General features: G+C 50.9%; 2 protein-coding genes across 3 annotated transcripts in view; both read left to right on the forward strand.

Annotated features, from left to right (window-relative positions):
* Positions 1–13,739, forward strand: part of LOC119951358 (zinc finger protein 229-like) — a 394,086-nt gene that overhangs the window by 139,827 nt on the left and 240,520 nt on the right. The gene's annotated exons all lie outside the window — the stretch shown is intronic.
* Positions 1–13,739, forward strand: part of LOC119951547 — a 31,225-nt gene that overhangs the window by 1,015 nt on the left and 16,471 nt on the right. The window contains 4 exon segments of the mRNA XM_038774740.1: positions 848–1,957; positions 10,595–10,769; positions 10,909–11,234; positions 12,957–13,374. Coding sequence (XP_038630668.1) covers positions 1,202–1,957; positions 10,595–10,769; positions 10,909–11,234; positions 12,957–13,374 — 1,675 coding nt within the window. The 5' untranslated portion in view covers positions 848–1,201.

Below are 13,739 nucleotides of genomic sequence, written 5' to 3' on the forward strand. Positions count from 1 at the left end.
TCAAATTGCCTTTTGATTGGAACAAAAGAATTGGGTATTCTAAATTTACTTTTAAAAATAAAAATTTAAAATCAGGCAGAGATATGTCTAGTGTTTCTATATGGTACATATTTAATACAGTATTTATGGTTCTGCAAATAAGTACATTTATTAGAATTTCTAGTTGTGTAATAATGCAGTTACATTATATATTTCCAGTCTTCTCTTCTGTCAGATGATTATTAGTCTCTGGATTTCTCTTCGACAGGGACCAGTGGGGTCTGAGAGTCATTGAATATATTCAAGGATGAGTTAGCTAGATTTTTAATTGACAAGGGAGTCAAGGTTTATGGGCAACAAGTAGGAAAATCAAGAGAAAGCTGAGATGAGGAGGAATTTCTTCACTGGAGGATGGGGTGAAGCTTTGGAATTCTCTACCCCAGAGGACTGGAACCTCAGTCATCAAGTATTATCAGACTGAGATTGACAGGTTTCTCGATATTGAACATACCGATGGGGGATAGTGTGGGAAAATGGTGCTGAGGTAGATTGGCCAATTAGCTCATTTAATGGTTGAGCAGGTTCTATGGGCTGAATGGCTGAATGCAGCTCCTATTCATTATGATCTGTGTTCTGACAGGAAGCGATGATCATGGGTCTGTCAATCAGCCTGAATCAGCACCTTCAGGAGATTTGGGAGGGTGAATATTAGATACAGCAGAGTGAGAATGGAGGGAGAGTGTGTGGGATGGAGATTTACAGTATTTGGGGAATGAGAGAGGAAAGAATGTTCCAGAGAAACTAGAATTGTCTGTTCTGAATTTCTATCCTGTACTGACAGTGATTTTTTTGTAAATTGTTTTTCCAGGATATTAGAAGAGGAGGAATCACAGATAAAAATTGCAAGGGTCAAATCTCGATCTGACAGTCACTCGATTCTTTGGGACCTGAATATCATCGGCCTTTGAATCTGGAAGGAGAAATGTTTCCCGTTCTGTAGGCGTCGAAATATTTTAAACATCAGTGTGACTGGAAAAGTACCGAGACACACACACCCGAGTGAGAGTGTTCCAGAGCACTGACTGTGGAAAGAGCCTTAACCAGTTACACAGTCTGAAAGAATATCACGGCATTCACAGGGGGGAGAGACCATACATGTGGGTTCTGTGAAGTCAAGGCTTCAGCTGATTGCCTGACCCGGAGAGACACAAAGATTCGAAATATGGACAGACTGTGGAAATGTGAGGACTGTGGGAAGGGATACGGAGCCCCATCTGCACTAGAGGCTCATCGGCGCATTCACACTGGGGAGAGGCCATTCAGCTGCTCTCAGTGTGGGAAGTCATTCACTCAGTTATCCCACCTGCGGACACACCAGCGATTTCACACTGGGGAGAGGCCATTCACATGCTCCCAGTGTGGGAAGGGATTCAGTGATTCCTCCACCCTGCACAGACATCAGGCAGTTCACACTGGCAGGAAGCCGTTCACCTGCGCTCAGTGTGGGAAGGGATTCACTCAGCTATTCCCGCTGCAGACACACCAGCGAGTTCACACTGGGGAGAAGCCGTTCTCCTGCTCTCAGTGTGGGAAGGGATTCAGATATTCATCCAACCTGCAGGCACACCAGAGAGTTCACACTGGGGAGAGGCCATTCAACTGCTCTCAGTGTGGGAAGGGATTTACTCAGTTGTCCAACCTGGAGACACACCTGAGAGTTCACACTGGGGAGAAGCCATTCACCTGTTCTCAGTGTGGGAAGGGATTCAGTGTTTTATCCAGCCTTCAGAGGCATCAACGGGTTCATACTGGGGAGAAGCCGTTCACCTGCTCTCAGTGTGGGAAGGGATTCATTCAGCAATCCAACCTGCAGAGACACCAGCAAATTCACACTGGGGAGAGGCTGTTCACCTGTTCTCGATGTGGGAAGGGATTTTGTGTTTCAACACATCTGCTGAGACATCAACAAGTTCACAATTGATGACGGGTTGGATTCTGCTGTTCTTGTTTCTCCTCTCAATTACCTCGAGGACTGCATTTTGTTCATTCTGGCAGTTGGTCAGTGGGGGTGGTTGGAAGGTTTCTTTCTACTGGACACTCCGGTTTTACATCTTTGCCTCCAGTGGGTTGATGATATTCAAAACTTGTTGTGAATACCAGGCTTTAAATTGCACAATAAAAGGATCACAGAGTGAAAGGGCTTTTGGAAGTTCAAAAATATATAATTCCCATTTCTGTTTGGAATCCCCTAAATCATGCCATGTTGCCATGAAGATGGACTGTGGTGGTTATGTGTCTCTTTTGTTTAATGTATCTCGGTGCTTCTCACAGAAGAAAACTATCAGGGTATGAGGGGCAAGTTGTCTGAGGTGGACAGGGAAACTGTTGGGAGGTAGGGAATAGCTAATAGTTAAGGAATTATTACATATTACAAGGGCCAGTTAGCTCAGTTAGCTGGATGGCTGGTTTGTGATGCGGAGCGACTCTAACAACATGGATTCAACTCCCATATCGGTGGAGGTTATCCATGAACCTTGCCCCTCATCTGAGGTGTGGTGACCCTCAGGTTAAATCACCACCAGTCAGCTCTCTCTCTCTCTCAAAGGGGAGAGCAGCCTATGGTCCTCTGGGCCATTGGTGACATTCATTTATTTTTTAAAATAAATTTCGAGCACCCAATTTGTTTTTTCCAATTAAGGGGCAATTTGGCGTGGCCAATTGACCTCCTCTGCATATCTTTTTGGGTTGTGGGAGTGAGACCCAGGCAGACACTGGGAGAATGTTCAACGGTGACTTTCATTTCACATGAATGCAACAAATCTCAATTCTTTTTTTAAAAAATAATATTTTATTGAGGTTTTTGAAATTTTTTATTACAGCAACAACAGTAACATTAACAATGACATCAACATGGTAAAATAAACATCCCCCCCCCCCCCCCCCAGTCATACAACACCCTTGGAATATTGCATCTGCTGACAGTTTAATTTTCCCCGAGAAAGTCGACAAACGGCTGCCACCTCCGGGTGAACCCTAACATTGACCCTCTTAAGGCAAACTTTATTTTCTCAAGACTGAGAAACCCAGCCATGTCACTAACCCAGGTCTCTACACTCAGGGGCTTTGAGTCCGTCCACATTAACAAGATCCGTCTCGGGGCTACCAGGGAGGTAAAGGCCAAGACGTCGGCCTCTTTCACTCCCTGAACTCCCGTAACTTCCGACACTCCAAAGATCGCTTCCTCTGGACTCGGCACCACCTGTGTTTTTAGCACCGTGGACGTTGCCTTCACAAAATCCTGCCAAAACCCTCTAAGCTTCGGGCATGCCCAAAACATGTGGATATCATTTGCTGGGCTTCCTGCCCACCTCGCACACCTATCCTCAACCCCGAAGAATTTACTCATCCCAGCCGCTGTCATGTGTGCCCAGTGGACTACCTTAAATTGTATCAGGCTAAGCCTGGCGCACGATGAGGTATTAACCCTGCTTAGGCCATCCGCCCATAGCCCCGCCTCTATCTGTCCTCGTAGCTTGTCCTCCCACTTGCCCTTAAGCTCCTCCACCTGAGTTTCCTCCGCCTCCAAAAGCTCCAGGGCTGGTTTAGCTCACCAGGCTAAATCGCTGGCTTGTAAAGCAGACCAGCAGCACGGTTCGATTCCCGTACCAGCCTCCCTGGACATGCGCCGGAATGTGGCGACTAGGGGCTTTTCACAGTAACTTCTTGAAGCCTACTCATGATAATAAGTGATTTTCATTTCATTTCATTCATATCCGATAACTTCCCCTCTCCCACCCAGGGACTGGAAACTATCCTATATCCCCCGTGGCAGCAGCAGCGGAAAAACCGGCACCTGTTTCCTCAGGAAGTCTCGCACCTGCAAATACCTAAAACCATTCCTGGTTGGCAATTTAAATTTGTCCTCCAAAGTTTCAATCTGGGGAAGCTTCCGTCTATAAATAGATCCCCCATTCTTCTAATTCCTACCCTCTGCCAACTCCGGACGACCTGCCATCTAGCCTACCCGGTACAAACCTGTGGTTATTACAAATTGGGTCCAAATCAATGCTCCCTCCCCTCTCATATCTCCTCCATTGCTCCCAGATCCTCAGAGCCGCCAATACCACCGGACTTGTGGAGTATCGGGCCGGCGAGAACGTCAGAGATGCTGTTACCAATGCTCCCAGACTGGTGTCTTTGCATGTCGCTGCTCCATCCACTCCCATGCTGATCCCCCAATACCCACTTCCTAATCATGGCTATTAGTCGCCCAGTAGTAATTGCAGAAGTTCGGCAGCGCCAATCACCCTCCTCCCGACTGTGCTCCAGCAACACTTTCCTCACTCGCGGGGTTTACTCGCCAAAAACAAAGCCCAAAATAATCTTATTCACCTGCTTGAAAAAGGCCTTTGGGATGTAGGTGGGGAGGTTGTGGGAATTCCACAAGAATTACTGTCAAAGAAGGAGCCAGAGGGTTATGCTGCTACAGACTGATCACCCACATGAAGTTGTAAAAGTCAATGTCTTAAAGTTGTTCAGTAAATCATTTTAATTGAATAAACCTCTTTTTAAATTTACTATCCAGAGAATTCTGCCTTTGACTTAATTGGTTAAAGTCTAATCTGAACCAAAGTGAATTTATTAAATGGTCAATTGGGGGTGGCTGAAATCTATTAAATTCCAGATAACAAAATCAGATAACAGAAATCTTGAATTAAAAAACTTGCATTTCTATAGCGCCTTTCACAACCACGAAATGTCCCAAAGTGCTGCAAAGTCCCAAAGCACCCAATGAAGTTTAGTCATTGTTGTAATGTCGGAAACACAGCACCAATTTACACACAGCAAGATCCCACACACAGCAATGTGATAATGAGCAGATGATTTGTTTTTAGTGATGTTGACTGAGGGATAAATATTGACCAGGACACTGGGGAAAACTCTCCTCTTCTTCAAAATAGTGGCTGTGGGAACTTTTACACCCACCTGAGAGGGGCAGACAGGGCCTCAGTTTAACATCTTATTTGAAAGAAGGCTGTTCTGACCGTGCAGCACTCCCTCAGTGCTGGGACCAGGAATGTTGGATGTAACAATACAAATTTAGAAAGGGAAAGTTACCTTTTAAAATCCCCACCCTTTCCCTCCAGTACCTAAATCTAATAATAAAAACTCAGTATAAATAACATGGGCTTGACTGACAAATGTTGAAGACTCAGTTTAGAGCCACAAGTTTTAACTTCCCATTTGAACCTTGGGCATCTTTCTGTGTCTATTGCTCGTGTCAATGACAGCTAGGAGACAGAGCTGAGGGCTGAATTTAGCTGAGAATAACGGGGCCTGGGCCCCAGTTGGGAAACTGCCATGGGCATTGCACTAATAGAGACAGGAAGGTGCTGGAGGACTGACTGGGAAATGGGCCTCCAACCAATTGTTATATTGGCACTCGGACGTAAAGAGAAACCCGTCTCTTTAAATACATATACAGGGAAGAGGCTGCAATGAAATCTGTCCCTTTTAACCTGCACAAAAGCAGGAGGCTCAATTCACAAGCTGTAGGAGGAGTCCATTGAGCATATCGTGCCCCTGCTAGCTCATTCAAAGGATTCTCTGATTCATCCAACTGCTCTGCACTCTCCCCACAGCCCTGCAAATTCCTCCCTTTCAAGTATTTCTCCTTTGGAAAGATACTATTCAATCAGCTTACAGGCAGATCAGAACTTACTGTGTCAATAAATTAAATTAAATCTCATCTCCCCCTCTGGTTCCTCTGCCAAAATGGATCTCCAACCAATTGTTATATCGGTCAGAGGGACTCACTTTCTGTTAAAGAGCCTGTCAACCCCTCTCACCCACATTCCCTAAAGTGCATCAATTTAATCATGAAAAGTTCAGAAAAATCTAATATTTTTACTGATAAAAGTTTGTTAACGAAACAGAACATGGTTAAAAAAACGCATACTGACTTGAGGATCAAAGACAACCAGAGTAAAAGGATGTTCACAATGTTCTGGATACAAATAGTTTCTCTTTAACTCCTCTGTACCCTGTTCCCTGCCCTTTCTTTATACAAAATCTTTATATTGGCATTTTCAATATTGTACACGTTGCCGTTCGTTTTCATTTATTGCACAGTCACAAAGGTTTCTTCTTGGGTTTCTCTATTTACAGACCGTCGCCGTCTGGCTCAACGTACAATCCTCCCTACTCACCCCACCTGCTGCCCGCCCAACCAACCCCCAGCTCCCCTCTCCCTGACCCCCCCCTCCCCACAGCACCCCTCTCTCTGACCTGCCGCTCCCTCGCAGCTCCTCTCCCCCTGACCTCCCCCTCCCTCCCAGCTCCCCTCTCCCTGACCCCTCCCAGCTCCTCTCTCCCTGACCCCTCTCCCTCGCAGCTCCTCTCCCCCTGACCTCCCCCTTCCTCCCACCTCCCCTCTCCTCGACCCCCCTCCCCTCAGCTCCCCTCTCCCTGACCCCCCTCCCCTCAGCACCCCTCTCCCTGACCCCCTCCCTCAGCTCCCCTCTCCGAGACCGCCCTCCCCCGGCTCCTCTCTCCCTGACCCGTTCCCCTCAGCTCCCCTCTCCCTGACCCCCCTCCCCTCAGCTCCCCTCTCTGAGACCCCCCTCACCCAGCTCCTCTCTCCCTGACCCCCCCTCATCCCAGCCCTCCTCTCCCTGACCCCCCTCCCTCCCAGCTCCCCTCTCCCTGACCCCCTCTCCCTCCCAGCTCCCCTCTCCCTGACCTCCCTCCCAGCTCCCCTCTCCCTGACCCCCCCTCCCAGCTCCCTCTCCCTGACCCCCCTCCCTCCCAGCACTCCTCTCCGACCCCCCTCCCTCCCAGCTCCCCTCTCCCTGACCCCCCCTCCCTCCCAGCTCTCCTCTCCCTGACCCCCTCCCTCCCAGCTCCCCTCTCCCTGACCCCCCCCCCTCCCTCCCAGCTCCCCTCTCCCTGACCCCCCTCCATCCCAGCTCCCCTCTCCCTGACCCCCCTCCCCCAGCTCCCCTCTCCGACCCCCCTCCCTCCCAGCTCCCCTCTCCTTGACCCCCCCTCCCTCCCAGCTCCCCTCTCCCTGACCCCCCCTCCCTCCCAGCTCCCCTCTCCCTGACCCCCCCTCCCTCCCAGCTCCCCTCTCCCTGACCCCCCCTCCCTCCCAGCTCGCCTCTCCCTGACCCCCCTCCCTCCCAGCTCCCCTCTCCCTGACCCCCCTCCCTCCCAGCTCCCTCTCCCTGACCCCCTCCCTCCCAGCTCCCCTCTCCCTGACCCCCCTCCCTCCCAGCTCTCCTCTCCCTGACCCCCTCCCTCCCAGCTCCCCTCTCACTGACCCCCCTCCCTCCTAGCTCCCTTCTCCCTGAGCCCCTTCCCTCCCAGCTCCTCTCTCCCTGACCCCCCTCCCTCCAGCTCCCCTCTCCCTGACCCCCCTCCCTCCCAGCTCCCCTCTCCCTGACCCCCCTGCCTCCCAGCTCCCCTCTCCCTGACCCCCCCTCCCTCCCAGCTCCCCTCTCCCTGACCCCCCCCCTCCCAGCTCCCCTCTCCCTGACCCCCTTCCTTCCCAGCTCCCCTCTCCCTGAACTCCCTCCCTCCCAGCTCCCCCTCCCTGACCCCCCTCCTCCTCTACCCAGCTCCCCTCTCCCTGCCCCCCTCCCTCCCAGCTCCCCTCTCCCTGACCCCGCTCCTCTCCCCAGCTCCCCTCTCCCTGCCCCCCCTCCCTCCCAGCTCTCCTCTCCCTGACCCCCCCTCCCTCCCAGCTCCCCTCTCCCTCACCCCCCTCCCTCCCAGCTCCCCTCTCCCCTCACCCTCACCCCCCTAGCTAGCTGTGTAACTCCCCCCATTGTACTCCCGTGAGTCAGCTGACACCTGCTGACCCCAGCCTGTCCTGCCACACCATTGACCCCCCCCCCCAGTGAAACACTGCCCCTCCCCTCCCCGCCCACAAGCTGGCTCACCTTCCCTTTCCGGTCCCAGTGCGGGAAAAAGCCCGCGCTTCCAACTCCAGCCCCGCCCCCTCCCCTTCAACCCTTAGTGCGGGAAAAAGCCGGCGCTTTCCACTCACCCGGCCCCGCCTCCTCTAGCGCAGCTCCCCTTTCAGGCCCAGTCTCACTATCCCCATCCCTGGCCACCCCCCACCCCCCGTGAGGCTCCATCAACCCCTGCCGACCATCAACCCCCCCAGCTATTTGCCTAACCCCCTTCACGAGCCCATCTGGCGGGCCTGAACAATGCCCCATCAACCGCCCAAAGAACAACAAAAAAGAACCACCCTCAGAACATAACCCAGCAATCCCCAACCATCCCCCAACCCTCAGTCAGAGTCCAGTTTTTCGGCCTGAACAAAAGCCCAGGCCTCCTTTGGGGACTCAAAATAATGATGTTGGTCCTTGTGGGTGACGCACAGATGCGCCGGCTGTAGCCAAACTTCACCCCTCTCCTGTACAGCACCGCCTTCGCCCGGTTGTACCCGGCCGTCTTCTTCACCACCTCCGCACTCCAATCCTGGTAGATCCGGACCTCTGCATTCTCTCACCTGCTGCTCCGCTCCTTCTTGGCCCACCTTAGCACACACTCTCGATCAGGAAACCGGTGGAACCGCACCAGCATCGCCCATGGGCCCCCTCCTGCTCCAAGGGCCCCTGGAAGGCCCCCGCTCCCATCAGCGAATTCAACAGGGTGACCACGTAGGCCCCCATGTCCGATCCCTCCAGCCCCTCCGGGAGGCCCAGGATCCGCAGATTCTTCCACCTCGACCAGTTCTCCATTTCCTCGAACCTCGCCTGCCATTTCTTGTGGAGCGCCTCGTGCGCTTCCACCTTCACCGCCAGGCTTAGGATCTCATCCTCGTTCTCCGAGGCCTTTTGCCGGACCTCCCGGATCGCCGCCCCTTGGGCCGTTTGGGTCTCCAGGAGCTTGTCGAATGAGGCCTTCAGCGGTTCCAGCAGCTCTGCCTTGAGCTCCCTAAAGCAGTGCTGGAGCAGCTCCTGCTGCTCCTGCGGCCATTGCATTCACGCTGCCTGGTCACCGCCCACCGTCATCTTGGTCCTCCTCCCTCGCACCATTCTCTGCACCAATGCCACTTTTTAAATCGTCCCGCTCCTGGTCCAATCCATACACCAGCAGGGAAATGTTACTGTTCCCTTTCCACACCGGGAAAAGTTGAACAAGCGCCGTAGCGGGCCCTGAAAAGAACCCAAAAGTCCTGTGCTAGCCGGAGCTGCCGAACGTGCGACTTAGCTCTACATAGCTGCAACCGGAAGTCTTCTATTCACTCCCTCTACAATCGACATACAGTGGGAGCAGTGTGTACCATAAACAAGATGCACTGCAACTCGGCCAGGTTCCTTCAACAGCACCTTCCAAACCCCCAACCTCTGCCACTTGGAAGGAAAAGGGCAGTAAATGCACGGGGGCACCACTGCCTGCAAGTTCCCCTCCAAGCCACACACCATCCTGACTTGGAACTATATCGCAAGACATCCCTCATCACAATGCAGAGAACCTTATTGTCTGATGTTGCATTCCAGGTGTTTTTCACATCCAACAAACTCTTTCTTCCTCAGCAACCATATGCTGCTTTGTCCATTACCTCTTGTGGGAGGGTTTTTACAGTCCCAAAATAGGGAACCCTCCTTGAAGATCTTTTTACAAAAACACCTCTAATTCATCATCAGACAATGAAGGTGCTCTGCATTGTGATCAGGCATGTCTAGTTCTATGCCCACCAAGAGATAGGAAATCCCCTTAAATACTAACTACAGTCTTTAAAAGCTGGAACAGTCAATTATTTCCTATACCAGTGATCTCGAATAACAGTATGCTGGACGTAATTAACATTGGAAGGCCAATGGTGGGCTGCCTCTGCCACCACAAAACACCCGCGGGGGGAGCAGAAAATCCCACCCACTGTGTCCATAGCTGGAAAATATAGATAGACACTGACCACTCGGTCCCGAGTTACTGACCATGATCCGATCATGGTCTCTGCCACCTCCGCCCAGGCCCGGTTGACATCTGTGGGTGACAACCTCCTTCCCACCTCGGGGAACAGCGTGCCCCACCTCTCCTCCATGGCATCCAGTAAAAGCTCGAGCTCTGTATCTGTGAATCTCGGGGCCTGCTTTGGAATTGCACTAGTGCCACGTGGTGTGAGTGCTGCCACATTAGCATGTCCTAAATGGCTCCGGCAGTCACGCCCCCATCAGGACCGGGGAACACCTCCCATTCAGTCCTGGTGTCTACACTTAGCCTCTCAAACAGAGAATTCTGCCCCTTGTTCTTTGCTTCCTGACTTGATTCTCTAAATTGGGGAATTGTGGTCCCTGTGACATCACACTGTCGGGTATGATGCTATTGTGACAGAGTTCCGTGTTGTCATGGTACCCACCATGTTTGTTTACATCATCCCACATCACCCGTTTCCATAGTTACCCAGTTTAACTCGCTGTTGACAGAATCTTTCCCATTGATTTGGTGTTCTACCTGCCAATTGCTCAGACAGAAAACGATTGCTAAGAGTGAACATTATATCCAGGCACTCAGAACAATGATCGTGACTACGTGGATTATATATTGTTGGGCAAATGGTAAAATTCATGGAGCAGTTCATTCTGTTTCTGTCGCAAAGATTGATGAAGTGACTACTGGAGAAATTGAAGAAATTATCTCCGGTGGAGATCAGGAACAATGTGTCAACGGTCAAAATACCTCAGCTGCTGTTGTGTTTGCAGAGGAGATCGAAGTTGGAACCGAACAGCCAGAAGAGGAGCTGAACCTCCAGGCCCTCGTGACAGAGATCAAAGGTCAGCTGTTGTGGAGGAGGCTGATCCTGGTACCGAGCGGCCAGAATGACCAGCAGGATCTGGGAGTTTCCCTGGAGATCAGCCAAGGTGTGAGAGACAAGCGGCTCACCTGAACCAATGGTTGAATCTCTGACTCCAGCTGTTAATCTTGATGACATTGAACTGCAGGAAGATAGCGTCAATGGCAGTAGTGATGTGGAAGATAGATCTGCCGGTGAGGTCTCCTCTGTTGCCATCGATCATCATCCAGAGGACCAAGCCTCACCGCTCAGCAACACTGAGGGAGCCACTGTGGACAATACCCCAGCTGGAGCCGTTGCAAATTTCATAGATGATGAAGAAATGGACAGTATCGATCTGGAATCCTCGTCGGACACTGGGAGCTTCAGGTCCACCGGATTTTTATTTGTGCAATTCCCGAGCAGCAGTGAGAATGACTCACTGCTGAACAACATTGAGGGAGCCGTAATGGACAATACCTGTGTTACTGACTGTATCTATACTGATGTTAAATGTTATTCCAGCTTCCTCACACTGTCACTCAGTAACCCCACCCCCCAGCACCCTGTGTTACTGAGTGTATCTCTGCTCATATTAATGGAGCTCCCTCACACCATCACTGAGTAACCCCACCCCCCAGCACCCTGTGTTACTGACTGTATCTATACTGATATTAATGGAGCTCCCTCACACCGTCACTGAGTAACCCCACCCCCCAGCACCCTGTGTTACTGAGTGTATCTATACTGATATTAATGGAGCTCCCTCACACCGTCACTCAGTAACCCCACCCCCCAGCACCCTGTGTTACTGAGTGTATCTATACTGATATTAATGGAGCTCCCTCACACCGTCACTGAGTAACCCCACCCCCCAGCACCCTGTGTTACTGAGTGTATCTGTGCTGATATTAATGGAGCTCGCTCACACCATCACTGAGTAACCCCACCCCCCAGCACCCTGTGTTACTGAGTGTATCTATACTGATATTAATGGAGCACCCTCACACCGTCACTGAGTAACCCCACCCCCCAGCACCCTGTGTTACTGAGTGTATCTGTGCTGATATTAATGGAGCTCGCTCACACCATCACTGAGTAACCCCACCCCCCAGCACCCTGTGTTACTGAGTGTATCTGTACTGATATTAATGGAGCTCCCTCACACTGTCACTCAGTAACCCCTCTCCTACAGTGTCCTGTGTTACTCAGCATGCCTAATTTTAATGGGACTAATTTTTGTCCCATTGCCCCATACTGCTGGATTTGTTCACTTCCACAAACCAGTTTCTCCAATTAGGGCATCAGCAGTCACAACTTTAAAACATATATTGAAAGTAAAAGGGTTGAAAAATTGAACAATTACAATAATCTATTCCAATTTAGAAGCAAATTGGATCTGAATAACGAGTCTGATTCTGTACCTTCAGTGCCCTCTACTGCCCAGTTCCTCAATGTTTCGTCATTCAGTCACTGAAGGTTTGGGTTGCCAAAGGTTATGTTGCTGGGACAGTAATTTGGAAAGCACAAATTTATGAGACATGAGTTCACATCCCACCATTGACGGCTACAATTGTGAAAATTACACTCCATTAATTTGTTATAAATTCTGGTATAAAAAGCTTGTATCAGTCATGGTGCAAAGGAAACTCCTGTTTTGTTAAACTAACACACCTGGTTCACTCATGGTCCTCTGAGGAAGGAAATCTACCAGCCTTACCTGGTCTGGCCTGAGTGTGACTTCAAAGCAACAGTAAAGTGCTTGACTTTTAACTGCCCTCTGAAATGGCCGAGCAAGCCACTTAGTTGCAGGCAAGAAGGTGGCTCAACACCAACTTCTGAAGGGCAAATAGAGATGGGCAATACATATTGACTTTGCCAGTGATATTCATGTTCTGGGAATGAAGGCAAACAGTGAATTTGCGGGTGCGTTGTTGGTCAAATTGTTGATAGACAAGGCAGTCAAAGGTAATGGGGTGGGGGGTGTATGGCAAAGTGGAGTTAAGACCACAACTGGATCAGTCATAGGCTCAAAGGGCTGAATGACCTACTTCTGCTCCTATGATTAGCCATGGTTGATGAACAGAGAGGCTGAATGGCCTATGTCAAATTACTGAGAGGAGGGCGAGGAGAAATAATGGAAAAGGTGTCAAGTTTCCTGATTAGATGTTCTTTTTCCTACCGTTAGGTTGGGTTTATCGATTTAATTGTGCATCCTCTCTGGGAGACCTGGGCTGAACTGGTTTATCCTGATGCCAAAGAGATGTTGGCCAACCTGGAGGACAACCGCAAATGGTTTCAGAGCATGATCCCTCGCAGCCCACCCTCCCCGGGCTCCCTGGATCTGGGGGAGAGCTCTACAATGGGCCACAATAACCTCCTGCTCAACATCACAACGAACAAGGATGGGTTGGTCACCCAGAGAATCACTGACAGCTCCGACGAAGAGATGTACAGCTTGAGCAGCTGGGAGACCACAAACACTGACTTTTCGGAGACCATAGACGCCAGCCAGCCGATGCCACTCAAAACGTCCAAAAGCGAGGTGGACAACTCCTTGGCCGAAGACGACAGCACCAGGGATTCGGAGAGCAGTACACCAGATGGTAGGTATCAGCCTCTACACCCGTACCCAGGCTCACCGCCGAAGCCCACAGCTGCACAGGGTCAAACCAGTCAAATCCCAGAGGACACTTCGGACGAATCCAGGCAACTGACAGCACAAAATGCTAGCGGGAGCTGCTGAACGTGCGACTTAGCTCTACATAGCCACAACCGGAAGTCCCCTATTCATTCCCTCTACAATCGACATACAGTGGGAGCAGTGTATACCATAAACAAGATGCACTGCAGCAACTCGGCCAGGTTCCTTCAACAGCACCTTCCAACCCCCAACCTCTGCCACTTGGAAGGAAAAGGGCAGTAAATACATGGGGGCACCACTGCCTGCAAGTTCCCCTCCAAGCCACAC

This window comes from Scyliorhinus canicula, chromosome 17 (genome assembly GCF_902713615.1).
Source record: "Scyliorhinus canicula chromosome 17, sScyCan1.1, whole genome shotgun sequence".
Taxonomy (NCBI): Eukaryota; Metazoa; Chordata; class Chondrichthyes; order Carcharhiniformes; family Scyliorhinidae; genus Scyliorhinus; species Scyliorhinus canicula.